General features: G+C 37.6%; 1 protein-coding gene and 2 non-coding genes across 3 annotated transcripts; all 3 read left to right on the forward strand.

Moving 5' to 3' along the window:
* The first annotated feature begins 2819 nt into the window (after positions 1 to 2819).
* Positions 2820 to 2892, forward strand: Trnar-acg (transfer RNA arginine (anticodon ACG)). Its single transcript has one exon. It is a non-coding gene; the product is annotated as a tRNA-Arg (tRNA).
* A 916-nt stretch (positions 2893 to 3808) lies between these two features.
* On the forward strand, positions 3809 to 16191 carry LOC133525215 (ubiquitin-like protein 3). Its single transcript, XM_061861504.1, has 4 exons — positions 3809 to 3823; positions 5153 to 5261; positions 12805 to 12972; positions 14301 to 16191. Exons 1-4 carry the CDS (start codon positions 3809 to 3811, stop codon positions 14363 to 14365), a joined length of 357 nt encoding a protein of 118 aa, XP_061717488.1. The 3' UTR covers positions 14366 to 16191.
* On the forward strand, positions 11864 to 11936 carry Trnat-ugu (transfer RNA threonine (anticodon UGU)). Its single transcript has one exon. It is a non-coding gene; the product is annotated as a tRNA-Thr (tRNA).
* Positions 16192 to 18679: the final 2488 nt, after the last annotated feature.

Consider the following 18679-nt stretch of genomic DNA (forward strand, 5'->3'; position numbering starts at 1 on the left):
GAATAAAAAAGAATCTATTCTAATATGCAAAATATCTAAGCACTACTCCTCTGCTGTAGTCATAGCAGTGACAAATTGTCATTATTCTTATAAACATGCTTTTGTGCCACATCAAGTTTAATTTTCTATGGGGTACGACGTTGCGCTATGTGCTTTAGAAGTAACAGCAAACAAAATAATGTGTACTTAATTATTTGTCAAACCTTGTTTATTATTTTTCAATCTTACGATTCTTTCGGTGTCGTACAGTAATCCGACGTAAGCAAATAGGTATGAGTCTGGATAGTTGCGGACGCACCTCACCTAAAATATCCGAATTAATGGCACGTTCCAATTCATCGAATTACAGTCTCGAATGATTCGATACGGATTTCTGTAATAACCGAACAAATTGAAGTACGGTCCTTTGTTTCAAGTTTCACCAATGGCCGGGTCGTTTCGAAACAGGACGATTAATTTGAAACAAGTTTCTAGTTGCAAAAGCTATACGAGCCATTTAAGATTGCAATTAAATACTTGTCCGATATTACAGTTATAAAAGTAAAGGTATAGTTTAAAGCATTATCGTTAAATTTATTCCTCGATAAGGCGCCTATGTTTCATAGGTGTTGTTAAACCGCATTAGCTTACAGTGTAGCTAAGTGTGTTTCCATATAATTCGAGTGCTTATCACTGTCAAAAACAACAAATCTCTGCTTACTTTTAGCGTCAACGCAATAAAGATTACGTGTTTTTGTTTTGAAAGCCCTTTTCTGGCCGCTAAGCTTCGCAACTTTTGAGATCCGGAGGTGTTCTTTTTTACCGTCATTGCGGGTAAGTGATGCTTTCTCATCTCATATCATTTTATAACTTATATTGTATCACTATATGAGTGATGTATCGGTATAACAACTCATCCGTCTCTCGCAGTATCGGTAAACACTGAAACTTATACGATTTCTCGTGGTAAATCTTTTACATGATGTAAGTACACCTACTAATTGAGCTTTGTGCTAGTTCCACGGCTAGTAAAAAGAATAAGTAGGCAGATAAAATCTTGAGGGCGAATGATGATTCCATACCAATCATTATAATGAATGGTAATATATTTTTATAAAAATATAGTTTGTCATAGTTTTAGGATTGTTTGGCGTTCGAGTTCTATATTTTTCTAAAGGTACAAATGTATAAAATGGTGTACAATTTAAAAGTGTAAAAAAACAATCGCAACTATTGTTTGTAGTTAGACGATGATGTACTTTTCGATTACTAAGCAAATATAGATGGCTTACCGCGGAGTTCGAAATACTCTGTTTCTTCATCTTGGTCACTATCACTACAAAATCGCAAGAGTGATAGAGACAGAGATACATAATTGTCAAATTTTACGATAGACCAGACTTGGTGTAGCTCGGGCACAGCTCCACTAAATCACAAAATCCAGTACTTTCCGCAGTAATCAATTACATGCAGTCAGCGCTGCCACGTCGGCGTCGAAGACAGCCCACTGGTGACTTCCCCATGCTGCAATGCGGAACCTATATAGCTCTTTATGGCGCATTTATTGTGTACACATTTATTATTTTCTAACATTTGAATAAATCCTGCTTATTGGCTGTTTATATTGCTGCCGTTTCCCTATTACAGTCATTATTTTCCTGTCTATTTGATCTTTACTTTAAATGAAATTGCGTCTTGAATGATCTCCGACCATCGAAGCATAAAAGCCCTTTGGAAATGTTCATGGTTAAGTGAGAAATATCCCCAACAGCACCTTTTCCTGTTTGCTCACATGCCTCACAACCACCAGTCAATATTTATATACCGTAAGTGCGTAGGTGCAAATAAATTGGGCCAATATATCATACGCCGTCCAGAAGTGTCTATTTTATACACCGTATGATATACGGGCTGGAACACTGGTTGCATCAAGGCCCCTTGCAGCAAAAAAACTAAATTACCAGGAAAAGTGTACATAAAATTCGCACGAGCACCCGTGACGCGAGAAGCGAGAATAAAAATGGCGGATGAGTCCCCTGTTGGCGGGAAAAATGAAATATGGCCGCCGCAAGACCCGCGTCCCCGGAGCCGACCCGCACTTCCTCAGCCTTTTTTACTCGTTATTATTGAAAATTCACTTCACAGCGAGTGTAGCGACGAATATTTGCTTTTATTTCGATGTTTTGCATAATGCATGGCTGAGTAAAATATACTATTGTTCTTGTGCGTAAATGAGTTAGGACTCTTCGGGGTTTGTTAGCGATTTTATTGACTCGTTACGTTACGCAAGCAATGTCTCTTTGTTCATTTTGAATGTTCTTTTTTAGGGTTCCGTACCCAAAGGGCAAAACGAGGCCCTATTACTAAGACTACGCTGTCCGTCCGTCTGTCTGTCCGTCTGTCACCCACCAGGCTGTATCTCATGAACCGTGATAGTTAGACAGTTGATATTTTCACAGATTAGGTATTTCTGTTGCCGCTATAACAACAAATACTAAAAAACAGAATAAAATAAATATTTAAGGGGCTCCCATATAACAAATGTGATTATTTACAGATAATGATACGGAACCCTTCGTGCTGGAGTCCGTTTCGCACTTGGCCGGTTATTTTTTTTCGTATTAATTCACTGTTGATTGAATAACATACTTATAGATGGCAATATGGCAGTCGCATATCATTATCAATTATCATTTGATTTGTTCGTTATTATTATGCTAATTAGTTCATATATCTTATTATAAACTTTCAAGTTTCAAATAAAGTCGTTGTTAGTTTTTGTAAACAGTTCAAGGTTGAGCGTTCCGTTCTTATTTGTTATTTTCGACATCTAACCAACCGGCCCTGTGGCGCAACGGATAACGCGTCTGACTACGGATCAGAAGATTCCAGGTTCGAATCCTGGCAGGGTCGCACGTGTATTACGTTTTGTTTTTTTTTTTTATAATTTTTCTTATATGTATTCAGTATCAACCCTATGAACGTCATTTTAAAACTTTGTTCATTATATATAATATTCTGAAATTCTACATTCACAGTTTTAGTCTTGTGTTGATAAATATAAGACTGCTAAAATAACCAAAAGTTATTTATATATATGGTCGTCTTTTTTACTACTTAATAATAATTTTATAAAAAATATTAACACTACATCGCGGCGTCTGATTCTCATTACGAATGCAATAAGTATTGGAAGGCGATACATGCATACTTTACTCAAGCATACTTACTTCCTTTTATAAATATACTTTGCGACATTTTCACCCGGCCTTCAACCTCTTCACAACGCCTAGCGAACGAAATACCACAAGCTAACCAACTTAAAGTCTCCCCCTAGTTGGCACGGAACTAGAGATCAAGTCATATTAGCCATAAAGTTTAAAACCAGGACAAAGTTTTGTGAATTATTAGGCTGCATTTCCATACATATTAATGGCATGCGGGATGAGCTCCTTTAACTAAATAATCCTTGTTTCGGCTTTGTTATGTTAATCTGAGCATTCTGAGCCACTCGCCGCTGTCGCGAGTGTAAAAACATTTCATTTTCACGTTAATTAGTTGCTGTGTATGAAATCAGCCGATAGATGGCGTCAGTGGCATTCACATGAGGTAAAGAAAATGATTTTTTTTTACTGTCCCGGTGTCCATCTGTAATCGATTTTTACAAGTTTTTAACTTAGGTTGTTCGTGAATTTTATTTTCAAACGTGTAATAACGTTTTTTTGTATGTATTTTTAATATAAGATTTTGTTTTAAATGTTACTAAAAATGCATCCTACGAAGTCAAAACGTAATGTATTTATTCGCTTTTGGCTTCATCTACTCCAAAATGTTACAAAGGAACGTGAGTATTATAATAATGCTGGCATGGCAAAGCCGCCAAACTAGACTTTTTGTTTTTCCTGCCTTTATTCATTTAACGAGGGGTATGGTTATACTTTCAGTTAACAGCATACCGTGTTAGCCGTTTTAATAAAGAGCTAACGATTAATAATGTTTCATCTAAATCACTTGACTCGCCCCTTTTATTAATGCTATGCATATTTCACAATTTATACAAAAAAAAAACTTATTTTGAATCCCCAATTTATGCCTTACTCATAATTAAGGGATTTGACTTGTAATCTTCGGATCTTTTCCCGAAAATTTTACTTAGCACCTACAAACAGCAACAATACCACAGAATAAATAATAGTACTTACAGAAATGACAATTCTTACAAAACCGAAGTTTGACAGCGATTAAGAGAAAAATTATACCTCTTTCGGCCATTTAGGGTTGTCAAGATTGAAGTCATTATCTTTGGTCGTACTCGTGCACGTATAGGGACGTCAAGTTGTGCCAACCCTAACAATGCTCGGAGCAATGCTGAGCCGAACGGAGCCGAGAAAAGCCGAATGGAGGAATGTCGCCCCACTGACAATACCAAAAGCAAGGCGTGTCAGCGCACACTGTCTATTCGTATCGGAGTATATGAGACCGCATTGTAACTGTTACTTGAGCCTTAAAGGAGAATATGTAATTAGAAAACAATTGAAATAATAAAATATGTGGAATATTTGTGTAATATTACTCGTTAGTGGTTTAGTCGAAGTCGATTTCGTCCAATCATGTATCGAGTACGTACGGCTATGGTCTTTAAAATATGGTGATTCATTGATGAATATTAACATACTTTTTTTGCGTTTTATAAAAAAATTGCTTAAGTGACATCAATTTCAACGAAATTGGGTGTTAACAGCCTCTTAATCTCTTCTGACCATCGGTGGACCTTATATCTTAGCAACAAGGTTTACGACATATCACTATAGAATCACACAAACCCGCCGCCAAAAAGCCGCTCGCATACTCTCATTTTAAAACTAAATGTATTGATGCCTCAAGTTGTTATACAAAAAAAATAGTAGAAGTTTTTAATGTTAAACTTTCGGTTGACCCATTGATGTGTTTTTTTTTTAGAAAAAAACTCCTCTTATTACAATGATGTAGAAAAGTTACACACTTTTGCTAGTATGGCTTTTTGTATCGTATGAAAGTACGGAACTCTCCGTTATGCGTTGGCCGACACGCACTTGGACGGTTATTTAATTTCATTCCGTCTCTTAACTCTAAACTTGTTAAAGTAAAATATGTATTTTCACTTAAATATAATATTATATCTTTGTAATTTCAGATAAACCTGCGTCTGATCCTGGTGTCCGGCAAGACGAAGGAGTTTGTGTTCAGCCCGGTGGACTCGGCGGGTGATATCGCAATACACGTCTACGATAACTGGCCTGAAGGTAAACCATTTTGTTCACCTCTTTGTCACAGACTACGGGGCAGAATAGTGAGGCAGAAATAGCAGAATATTAGGGAAGCGCAATTAGCGCTATTAGGAACTGTGGACGTTCAAATTTACGAAGGGTATTTGCAATTTGGCACGGTATAGAAAAAAACAAACTTTTCATCTCAATTGCTCTGCTGGTGGTAAACGGTCAGCGCGACACTAAAACCAACCTAACAGATTCACTGCCAGCAACCCGCTAGGCGGGTTCTCTGTTCGAAGGCGCTATTGGCTTCGCTCGTAGCGAGTAGCTCGCGCTGACTTTGTGCGCTGAAGGTTGTATGCCACGCAGACGTACGGTGATTAATATCTCATATCACTACCCTCACAACGTTTTCGTTCATCGAACAAAACAATAATAGCATCGATTCGATACAGCCAATTTATATTAAACAAGGAGCAACTTTGACAACCGACAACGTCGTCAGGCATTTTTATATTTGTTGTTAATAAGGAAATTTTATGTATCACGGTCTGATGACTTTATTGTACAAGGAAAAAATTATACCTTCTTCCTAAACAACCTTCTTTTATATGCTAACATACACAATAAAATATTTTATGTAGCAAATTGAATTAATTTAGTCATCACAATACTCATTGTTTGCTGAAATCATCCTCTTCAACTTCCAAAACGACTCCAATAATAGTCGTAACAACGTTATTATTTCCACAATTTCCGACGTAGCAAAAATTCCAAATATAAATGGGCCCTTTATTCACTTGGGCCGAAGGGACTATAAATATCTGATATTACGAGGGTGCCCAATGGGGTGTGCCCGATATGGCACTATGGAAATCAGTTTTTAGCAGAATGGTGTTCGCGCTCGTAAACCATAATGGAAAAGTAGCATAGTTTAATACACTGTTGAGTTATAGGGCCGTGATTGAGTCCCTATCCGGAACGAGGGGCTAAGAAAACATTGACACAAGACAAGGCCCAGTAACTGGCAGACGACATGTATACTCCGACTTACACGTGACACTTCAAATTTGAACTTTATTATCTCAAATCAAAGTTTGTTTTGCACCTACGCGTTGCAGCATCAGTCGATAAGTGTGTCATCCCGCATCGATCCCGAGTGTCTAAAAGTTTAAATTGCTCTGTAGCCAATGATAAACACTTGAGCTTATAATCCAAGTCGGGAGAGACAAAGTTTTGTTCGGAATTAGACAGGCTTCAGCATGGATGCGACCTCAAGATTCCCTTGAGTCTCTTGAGTCTCGCAGGTAACTACTTAAAGCACCTGGCAGTGCTTTAAGTAGTTACCTCTGAGAAATAAAGTTGATCTTAACTGACAACGGTCGTCATGTTATCGAAATCAAACATTTTTTATTTCCAAGAGAAACTGTGTAGCTTGTCCTGGCATCTGTTAAAATAGCTTACCCTTAAAGCTAAAAACTTCACTGAACCTGTACGGATATGTCAAACCTGAAGTGTAAACTGAATCTGTTTTATTAAATATCATTTGTTTCCGGCCGTCATCAGCCCCGCTCCCCGGGAATTCTTGACACTTTGTTTTCACAGTTCATTTGTCCCCTCCGCGAACCATCTTGTACTTGATTTGCATTCTGTCACATCTCTTTCACACTTCCAATTTACGTAAATTTGTTTTTCGCTGAAAAATGCTTGTTGGATCCACGACAAATTTTATGTTTTGTTATCTATAAAGTGAACTAACCTGCATAATATTTAGTTGTATATATGTATGAGCCGCGGCAAAAAGCCGAGACAACGCTAGCAAGTAAAAGATGAAATAGAGACCTAAAGTTACAGGTTTGAAGAAGAAGTAGAGACCTGGAACCTTACCACGAGTGTGACACTGACATATTTCGTTGGCGTCTATGTAACTTGGCATATTAATGCGAGCGAGATGTATGTAAAGTAATTTACGCTGACGCTAGCGAATATGTCAGTGTTAAATTCGTGGTAAGGCTACTGTAGCTTTATGCACAGCCCTGTAACTCTGTAGCAAGTAAGTTGGTAAAATAATAGTACCAATTAAAATAACGTAAAAAACATTTTTAGCGGTTTTCATCTTGGTCTAATTATACAAAATATACTTAAATCTATTTCAAAACTCAACATCACAGTGAATTGCAATTACACACTCGTTTTATATGCCAGAAGTATTTTCCACACGTCGAGTGGGCGAACGTTAGCAGGTCGCTTTATTTTAGAACCATAACGAGGATATAATAAGATGTGTGCGGGAATTATTCCAGAATCGCGATTAGGGTCACCTAATTTCCGAGTTTAAAGGTTTTCGTTAAAACGAACGCGGCTTGAATACGAATGTTGGGACGCGAGGGATCTATAAGTTTTTAGGGAGTGTTTGTTCAGTTGGGTACTGGGGTATATGTACATTGAACAAGTAAAGAGGTTATGGCAGCTCATTCATTATACAAGACCACTCATTCAGCTCTTTTTCTCTTGTCTTTCTGTCTGTACTTTTATCGCATGTCGTGCGTAGTCACGCACGACATGCTTGACGACGACGTCTTACTGGGTATTTGGAGGTATAAGAAAAGGTAAAGATATATCTTAAGTTACTAATAGGAATTAAATTCAAGATTTTCCATTATTTTCCTCTTTCCTTTTAAGTAAGTAAGTAAGTAAGTAAGTAAATATTCTTTATTGTGCACCATACATTTAAAAATAGACAGGAAATGAAAAAACACGTAAAAGTTAGGTAACAACAGGCGGTCTTATCGCTAAGAAGCGATCTCTTCCAGACAACCTTTGGGTAGCAGGAAACAATGAACTTACAACAGTAAGTAATTTGATTGCTATCTTTATGTAAAATAAAAAATAAGTAAGAAAAATGAATCTCAAGAGCATGGAAACCAGTTTTGATTTAATGTTTTATACGAAATTGAAGCATGAATGTGTTGATGATGATACACTAAAAACGTTTCGCGGAATGTTAGCACGATTACAAACAGTAGTTTCGCACAGTCGGAGCTGAACATACATTCCCGGCGGCAATTTAATCGGTTTACACATCACAGTCGCACTCGGAGTGGCGCTGTTGACAGACACGTTGACAAATTATCACTTATCGCGGGCGCTTTAATTGTATTTGATTTATATGAATATTTAAAGCGTTACCACACCTGTTTACGATTTGGTCATGTCAAACAGATGATACGACATTCGATCGTCGATCCATTCGGTCCAAAGTAGACCCACGTTATAACATAACTGATCAACAATACAATATGTTACATGTGCTAATAGAGAGGTAGATATTACAGTGTTATGATATCATTTAAAATCTGACAATTAAACAGTGTAACTCGCAGTATCTGTTGAATTGAAAGTAGGTAGTTGTACTTTATATAATTCATTTAAATTACTTCCACTATATCAAATCCTACTTAACGTCATGTGACGTGGTAGTATGCATATAAAACATTTAATTAGATAGTTATTCATTCGTTCTAATTACAAGAAAATTAGTCCAAAAAGAATATACCTTTAACGTAAGACCGACCGTGCAAAATTATATTATCAAATCAGATCAAACGATTTACATCTTAATTTAGTACGCCATAAGAGCTCTTAAATATGCTTGATAACTACGGCTTATGAAGTGCGAAAAAAAGCGGTAATTAGCGACGACCTCGTTTGGCGCAACGTTGCGCGAGGTCAGTGTCCCACGTGTGTACACGCCTTTATCTACCACACATATCATCCAAAACGCACTAACTGATATATGTGTAATCAGTTTAAATTTCAACCTTATTACGTGCAATTAAGTCCGAAATTGATTGTTGATATGGACATCTACAGACTTTACAGTCCTCATAACCAAATGACAGTTACTCCAACATCTATTCAGTTTAAATTTCAATCTTATGGCTTTACATTAAAGGATAAAATAAATACTTGGAGTGGTCGTTATATGGTGTTCTGTTAATGCGTTGCGTATTACTATGATTACGCCACTTTGACTCCTGCTACACTAATTGGTGTTTATTACAGTTAAATTAGTGTTTGTTTTGAGACTGGAATATTTACTGCCAAGCGTCCGAGAGCGTCCAACAATGAATATAATTAAAAGCCACTTGAACGAGGTATATATTTAGTACCTAGAGCTATTAATCAGGTGAACTTGGTACAGCAAAAAAAAATTTCGAGCTCGACTGTAAGTACCACGATGAAATAATAGATATAGACGAACTTTTTAATTTCAATTCACTAATGGACAGCTGCTAGGCATAGACTTGTAAAGTTGTATAGGTATCTATAGCAAAGCAATTTACCTTAATGTATATATTGGTTACTTTTAAATTGCGTTAACTTAAACCAACTATCAACTGAGCGTTTCTCCTTTCATCCCATTATATCCATTTTACCCATATAGGCGCAATGCACTATTGCACACTATTCTTAATCGCATAAACATTGTGAAAACTTCAATTTAAGATTGGTTTGATAAACGAAGTAGTTCTAGCTTAAATAAAACTTGGCAATCATACACATATATTTGGCAATAATTTAACTTAGTATAAGGCTTAGTGTGAGTGGACGCTCGAGTTGGGCGTGCAGCGGGGCGAGGCGTGCGGCGTGCATGTTAAACAAATGCAAACGTATAGGAGCGGCCTTAGTGCACGCTGCACAAATCACTTCAGCCCGACGTCACGCTGCACGCCCCGCCGAACGCTCCGCTTCGAGCGTCCACTCAGGCCGTACACTTACAGTGAAATATATAACTATAACCTAGCATTTTTGCGAGTTCCGGTCCGCTAACAATAAAGCACCGTTGAATTGGTGCAAAAAACCAGGTGTCTAATTTGTAGGTAGGGTAGTTGCGATATATAGCCCCATATGTTCGGGCCGAGTTAGTACAGGGCTGCTATTCCTGTACGTTTCCAAGAAATAGCCACAAACGAACCAGTTTCAAGTGCGACCTTAGTAACGTGTTCGTTTTAGGATTCAGCTGGCTCAGCTCAGCCATATCGCCCGTGCTCGCTAACTGATCGTAATAACTCCTGGTAATTTGTAGGGCTTTTGCCCACCAGCAGTCCTATCCAATTAAACCGAAAAGACGTAACTTATAAGAGATTCTAAGTCGTATTTGTCGTATTTTCACTGGAGAACGGTTAGAAATGTGGGATGTTCTATGTTCACGCCTCTGCGGTCGTATCTTTTCGTTCGCAGTGTCGTCCTTGATCCAAACTCTTGTTATTTTGTTTTACCGTCTTGTCTGCTGATTCACCCGCTTTGTTTAACTTTTCGGTTATCCGGTTATTTAAATTCATTGGTCCGCGAATTGAAATTATTAAAGAATTCAAAATTGAATTGTCCAGGACCTAACAACATTCGTATCAACATTATCAACGTCTTTTTTAGGCGCGAACTTTGCTATAGTCAGACCTGGGGGCCTAGCCAAGATGACAATCGTTTGTAGAAAATGAAACTAAACGTAACTACCGAACAACGTCATGTCTACGAGAAACTGAAATGAACTGAACAGACCAGGCTAAATCTGTACAGATTTTGCAATCTGTCGCAACCACGCCGCAAAGTCGGTTCAGGTTCAGACGGTAAAAAAAATCCTATAACTTATACACTTACCTTGTAGCCTAGGCAGCCTCTACTACATACAATTGTCTTAATTCGAATTACCTAATGTTTGTTTTTAATCATGATGTATGCTTCGTTCAGTATTTTAAATCTGTGCAACAAAAAGCACGCGACGTAGACCATAAATCCGGTCCGAGTCCAAGTCTGAATTATTACGTCGCGCCTTCTCTACGGGCTCCCGGCTTATCCTGGCTGGAATTATGGCCGTTATAGAACTTGCTTATCGGTCGAGAATCTGGTCTACGGTGAAATGTAATTTGGTTGCCAAGCTTTCTATCAAGGTCAATGGAAGGTATTGGGGGAAGTGACAAAAATATGTGGCTTTGTTCTTGATAAGTAAGAAGGTAGAGGTAGGTAAAGATTAAATTTATACTGTACCTACCTGCATTGGTAAAATAATTTGCCAAAATGTAGGTACAAACCAGAACTACGCTTGGGGCGATTCTTAACGATACTCAAAATTGAAATTCGGCCTATTTATTATAGCAAATTTATAATAAATATATTTATAGTACATTTTTGAGTAATTTTACAAATTTTGTAGTATTTTGTTATTAAAAAGAATGCAAAAGATAATTGTGAATAAGATACGATACATAATTGTACACATAATGTAGAAAACTCAAGAAAATCAAGAAATAATTAAAGCGTCTAAGCTAACTTTACACCGATTGGAATAGAACAAAGTGAAGTGGCGTCATTATAAACGTCATTATTTCATTACAAATTTGACATAAATGCCAGGCAGAGTTATCTTGGTCCGACTCGACGACTCTACGTAAACACTAGTTCAAAAGTGTATTCATTCGTGACGAGAGCGCCATCTACACACGCGCGATGTAACTAAACGAGTCGGCGATGCGATACAAGTGACGTATTCTTCAATGTAGTTGTGATTCATGCAAGTGTGTGTAAGCGGCTACGCAAGTCAATAGGAGCCAGCATTTACACGATGCTCGTCGTAAGCCTCCATAGCTCAGGGGTTAGAGCACTGGTCTTGTAAACCAGGGGTCGAGAGTTCAAATCTCTCTGGGGGCAGTTATGAAATTTTCTTTTTTTAGTTTTTTGTTTATTTTTACATAGATTTTTTTTTAATTTAAATAGTAATATGGTGACGTCCAGTTTTATAAATTTAAAGTTTTTTTTATAGTTTGATTTTAGTTTCAGACGTGTGTGTGCGATGGATAATGTATTAATGTATGTATTTAATTAGTACTTAGTTAATTATTTGAATTTTAGAAATACATATTTTTATGGTGAATCTAGGTGATTAAAAATCTTTCAAAATTCAAAATTCAAAAATTTATTCTGCAAGTAGGCCACAAGGGCTCTTTTACAAGTCAATACAACATTTATAGTAACATCATATAGTGACATGAAAAATACATAACAACATTTATAAATACAACAGCCAATACCTGGGTAAACATTACATTATAATAATCTTAAAATAAATAATTAATACAATACAATAGATTTACTTTATTACTTTTTATTAAAAAGTTTTAATTAGAATCGAAATTTTGACAGGAACGAAATAGATTTCGACTCTTTTTTTTTCATTCATGCATTGATGTGCTAATTAACCATCATCAGCGATTAAAAGCACAAGAGCTTTTATGAGGAATAGACAATATAGACTTTTCGTGAAACCTTTTACTTATGTATGTTCTTATATTCGTGTTAATGAATGCATAAATGACAGATAACAGTAGAGGAGTAGGAAAATCTATTTTCAGTTTTATATCAAAGTATATTTTCAGAGTAACTGAGATAAAACGGTACAAATCCGCGCAGCGGCCATATGTTCGGTCGCAAGTTTTGCGCTACGCCATATATTTTGTTACCTTTTACGCCCGCTCTTAAACTGGCAGTTGTCGTAAACGATGTAAACGTCTTTTTTCAGCGGACTGGGCGGCCGAATGCGTGTCCCGCGCGGAGATCCTGCGACTCATCTACCAGGGCCGCTTCCTGCACAGCTCGGTGACGCTGGGCGCGCTCGGGCTGGCGCTCGGCCGCACCACCGTCATGCACCTCGTGCCGCGCGAGCACCTTCCCGAGCCCAACTCACACGGTCAGTATAGTCGTTCGTTTTGTAGCTGTTATACAGCTGGTTACAACTTGCGATGATGTAGTCGTATGGTCCAAACCGACTGGCGAGCTTTACTCTCCAGTCCAGCGCCAGTTCATTATTATTTCCTTCCAACTATATCTAACTAATAAACTTTGGAGATCAATCTATATAATGCTTGTAGCTACATGCATTGCTTGTCTAACGATATATATGTAATCCGTCTGAAATTGTTTTACACTGATGTATATCCATTTTGCTACTGCAAAATAGGTATAGTGAGCTGCAAATTTGCATGGAGAAATTATGAATCAATTCATTGATAAAGTCGCCATGCACTTTTTGCGGCTGATGGTACATCGTGCAATGTTTAGACCAGACTAGTTGCGCGAACTACGCGATCAGCACAAACGTCGACGTGTGAAGACTTTTGGATATGTTTTTATCTCAGTTAGATTTTTCTTGCATTACCTTTATAATTACTTATCTTCTGGATACAGCTTGACAACATCTGCTGAGTCATTACGCTTTATTCAGAAAAAAATGTTCATACATATTTTTAACTTATGCTTTTTGGGTGCCCAGAATTTCCCAAGAAGTATATACAACAAATACACAAACACGGGAACAAATATTTAATTTGCAGAAGTACGCTATGCCTAACCAGTCTACCTAACCGGTCTCCTACCCTCATCCTTTTCCTTTCCTTGCCTGTAAGTGATTTCCTCGTTTACTCATACCTACCTAACTTGAAGTCATGTAAATAAATTTCTGGGCACCTAAATTAGGTATTAGTATTAGCATCGCCTGATGTTCCGCATAATTTATGTTTAATCTTGCCATGTATCATGTTATTTCGTAATTGAGGTGCCTAGAATTTTACTCCTTCTTCAACATTGTTAATTTCAATCATCGCATCACAAAGTTTACGGATGTAAATCGCAAAACACTATTTTATTCAATGTATCTTTTCAAGAAATAATAATTCTTAGCGTATGAAATTTGACACTTGACCCTTTGACTGTTGGTTTGTGTTTGGAAGTAAAAATTCGCTAGATTCAGGGCCAGTTGCTACCAAACTGTCAGAGTAGGTAATCAATAATCATATTCTGTTAAAATTTCTTCTCTTTTCGTTTTAACGCTTGCCAGATCGTTGTCATTCCGTATGGTCCAACCCGCCCTCAATCTTATTGTACAAAATGCTTTACCACTAATAACGCTAATAATGTAGAATCAAGTATATATGGTAGTAAATACTCTAAATACCCTTTTATTTACTCGACAATCATTATGGAGAACGACCTACTTAACCATTTTTTTGTACATTCCAGATCAACGACAAAAGAGTAAAGGCGGATCGAGCAGTTGTTGTTCGGCGTCGTGCTGCATATTGTAATGCTCCCCCATCTGGGTGCGCCGCGGCGGCGAGTGAGGACTCCGTGTTCAGTGTTGAGTGACGGCCGCGGCGCACCCGCGCTCGGACATCGCGGCTGTCTGTGACGTGGCGTGCACTAGTACACGAGTGAAGGAGGCCTTCCGTGGCCTCTTTGAGCGATGGTTCATTTTGCCCACGTCTACGCCACTGCGAGCTATCACTTCAGTTCATTTCCGACTTCATAGCTTAAGCGATGTCACGCGTAGCTCGCTTAGGACTCGATTCGATATTTAGATATTCGGGACTCACTAGCTTATGCAAACGGGAGAAGTCGACCCGGCTATCGAACACAAAATCTTAGTATTATAATTTAGGCCATCTACATGAATTTATATAAACGTTATTATGGAGATATTTATAAAAATTAAATGACAAATTTAGTAGAAACGAAGTGTGTAAATTACTCTCATTTGCATTGTAAATAGTACGTATATTTTGTAATTCGTTAAGGGAGCGATCTGCGGGATTACTGTTTTTGTGATAAGTTCATGCAATATATTGGATCTTTTTATTTTTATCGGTGTTTGCCGCTAGATGTAGCCCCGCTCGCTCGGGCTTTATAGTAACAATACACGAACATTGCGACTGTGTCGACTCGACATGTATATGGACTGTAGTCTGTAACTACGACTCGCTGTAAATCTTAGTATTAAAAGTTGCTCCCGTGTCGCGGACGGGTGTCTCTGCCTCTATATTTTACTATCTCGAAGTTTTATTAGATCTTATTTTCGTTGTATAGGAGCGACTCGTGGTTGCGTTCCACTTGCATGAGATTATAATTTGTATACATTAATAAAATCATTTGTTAGTACAATTAATTCAGAAATAGAGTGCACGCAATTCAGTCTCTTTATGAACAAATTAAGAGCAACACTTCATTGGATCACCTAAATTTTGTAATAGCATATATGACACTTAATAGATTTTATTTATTAGCCTTTCAGCGTTACCAACGTCAGACTGCTTATGTAAATAATTCTTGTTTTTTAACGTTTCCTCATATACATCACATAGCAACCTAAAGTGATCCTTTATTTGGCATTTCGTATTTAGTTATTAATTATATTTTAAATTGGCTTAAGGTTGAGTTGTCGATGGATTATTTTGGCGTAGCCTTAATTTTTGTTATAAGCTTACATTTAAACTACGTCTTCGAAAATATAATTTTATACTTTATATTTAGAGTTGGTAATTCATCCCATCATGTAACGCATATTTTGTTATAGTACAAATTGAATGGAATGATTTTGGCAATAGTTGCTCAGTGCATGGAATCCAGTATTCGGTCGCGCCCTCTTGCCACTCTCGTCGCGTGACTCGGATGCGTTTCGTTACAATTAAATATCACATCCAAATTTAAATAAATTATAAGACTACTATGGCTAAATAATTATACTTAACTGCCTTATTGTTAAACATAAATACTAGTACATATTTTCTAGGATACTTTCTGGTCAAAATAATGCTGTTAATGCTCTGGTGTATGTGTCAATGAACGAATTGGGATTTTATCTGATTAGTACAGCGATTAGGAGCAGGAAGGGCAAATACAATTCTACATAAACCTATTTATTTTAGCATTTTAACTACTAATTTGAGACTGAGAGTGATATTAGTAACGAAACGCGTTCAGCTCGGCTCGGCGCACGGGCGCGGCCTTTAGAATAGTTTCGTTGCCGTATGAATGATTTATATTTTGGTTGCTGTTCAGTTGCTGTATGTATGTATTTTGTTAAGTTGTGTAAAATATCTAGTTTATAAAGAGAATAAAATTAATTTCAACTCGATTTCATCTTTTATTTTTTGTTACGCTTTTTCTTCCTGTACATAATAAAGATTATTATTGAATATTACATTTAAATAAATAGTGGCTTTTGTAACTTCTCTAAGTATGTATAGTCTGAATATCGTAGGAGACCCGCGTTAAGGTGATATCGTAGCCAGATAGATCGATGTCTTCACCGTATTTTAATATTTCTATAGAATAGTTCTTACGGATAATCTGATCTGATACTGCGTTAATTAAGGTTCCTGTTTAGCGACGCTTGTGTCGTGGCTGCCTTCATTTGAATTATAATTAATATGTACGTCGTTATGTGTACATTAGAATAAAATTTCATATAAACATATTTTTAATATTTGGGCCATCAACGAGCTATCTGCTAGCGCCATCTAGTGAGTTTGATAAGAACTGAGTTTCAACAGATGGCGCCACGGTGCTAGACTTGCACATTGTCTTAGCCGTTCCACGCGGGTTATAGACCATTTCAAAGTATTTTAAATTCTAAGGCCTGAGATACACTTGTAAATTTGTTAGAATGAGATAATGATATATATCTGTCATTCTGTAGTATAGTTGTGTCCCTACTTACGTAAGTAAAACTTGTACTTGTACAGTCGAGTACACAGATATCTTTACAGACCAACATTTCAAATATATGTCAACGCGACCTTAAAGTCAGTGTCATAGAGGCGTGTAAATATATTATTGGCATGTTGGCTTGTAAAGATGTTGGTGACGTCGACTGTACGTACAGTCAAGTCTCAAGTGCAAAAATATGTATCGAAACAATCGTCTCACAAATTGAGTAAGATGTGTACACTCGCACTCGTATTTTTACACTTGACTGTACTATACGTACAGGTTGAACTGAGGGCCTACCACGAATAACGTTAGACGTGTTGCCTCTCTGTCGCACCTGTAAATTCGTACGTTAGTGTGTCAGGGAGGCAACTCGTCGAACGTGGTACGTGGTAGGCCTTCCGGAACCTTTAGAACAGCAAAATAAAAATTGTGGAACAAATGTGTCGGTCATTGACATATATCTAAGGACGAGCTTTACGGGCACTAAGAATGGCGCTAGTTCAGTGGTGTCATTCACGAATTCGAGCTAGTCGTGCAGTCTAACGGAACTAGTTGCGACCAATCGCGCGCGTGGTGCGAACTCATCAACCAATCATGTTGCGGCGTTAGACTGCACGATTGGCTCGAATTCGTGTGCGTGACACCGCTGTACTGGCTCCATTCTTATTGTCCGTAAAGCCCGTCCTTAGATATATATGTCAATGGTGTCGGTAAAGTGACGCAATCTGAACAAATGGTAAAAGGAAAGTACAGTATATTGTACCATGCAATTAAAGGTCTTGAAACATACTAATAGTTTTGGAATCATCAGAAACTTTTTAAAGTCGTAGTTCACCAATTTTTTACATTGATACCAGATCTTAGTGCATTGGAACCTTTCCTTATAAGTTGAATGCATCATTTGGTATGTACTAACGTGAGAAAGTCAACATATTTTTATAATTAGATTAATTTTAGGTTCAGTTTCGGACTTGAATTCTTAGTTTCCTACTTTTATTTTCACTTTATATCTATGTACATTTCTATAACCACTTAGGGGGCGTCCATTAATCGCGTCATACGTTTTTGGCTTGTTTTAGACCCCCCCCTCCCCCATGGTGATCTTTGGTGATATTTTCAGGACCCCCCCCCCCCCCCCATCCAATATGACGTGTATTTTTTTCGATAACTAAAGAACAGTTTTCTGACAAATGAACCTAGTACACGTGAAGGATAAAAATCAAACTAAATGTATACATATCTTCGTATTTTAATTATTATACTTAATCTTAATAGACTCGAATCAGTCAAAATAAAAATTTAATTTTACCCTTTCCCTCCAAATATTGTTAAATTGGTCTTGTACAGTATGCACTGCAAGACCAGAGTGGCACTCCTTGTAGGCTTTAAAAGCCTTTTGATAAGTTTCCGAACTCATTATATCACCCTGCCCACACACTGCGTTAGCGTAATGGCGGACAGTGACGCTGACGCCGTGCCTGCGGCAGCCTGGCGACACGCGCGCCCCGCCCGCTCAAATGAGCACAGGATTGCCAACCGCGAAGCAAATATCCGCGCGCGAATTTTAAAAACTCTGATTTTGACAGTTTGGTTAATTGAAGGGCGGAAAACTATTATTTTTATTTTATTGACTATAATACAGTATAGCACAGATGAAAAAAAAAAATACACGTGATACGTGTCCATACCCCCCCGTCCCCTGTGGTGATCATTGGTGATTTTTTGCTGACCCCCTCCCCCCCCTATACAATATGACGCGATTAATGGACGCCCCCTTAGTATGTGGTTTTAGCGTCAATCGCTATCACTGCCTACTTCTTTCATTGAAATCCGTGTCTAATAAATACGTAATTGTTATTAAATATATGGATGTTGATGGCAGTTAGCAGCTACGACACACAGCATCGTGT

This window comes from Cydia pomonella, chromosome 14 (assembly GCF_033807575.1).
Source record: "Cydia pomonella isolate Wapato2018A chromosome 14, ilCydPomo1, whole genome shotgun sequence".
In the NCBI taxonomy this organism is placed as follows: Eukaryota; Metazoa; Arthropoda; class Insecta; order Lepidoptera; family Tortricidae; genus Cydia; species Cydia pomonella.

Excerpts from the sequence above, each read along its gene's own strand:
- LOC133525215 (XM_061861504.1), top strand. Across the intron at positions 5,262-12,804 it reads CTACGATAACTGGCCTGAAG|CGGACTGGGCGGCCGAATGC; the intron begins GTAAACCATTTT and ends GTCTTTTTTCAG. Across the intron at positions 12,973-14,300 it reads TCCCGAGCCCAACTCACACG|ATCAACGACAAAAGAGTAAA; the intron begins GTCAGTATAGTC and ends TGTACATTCCAG.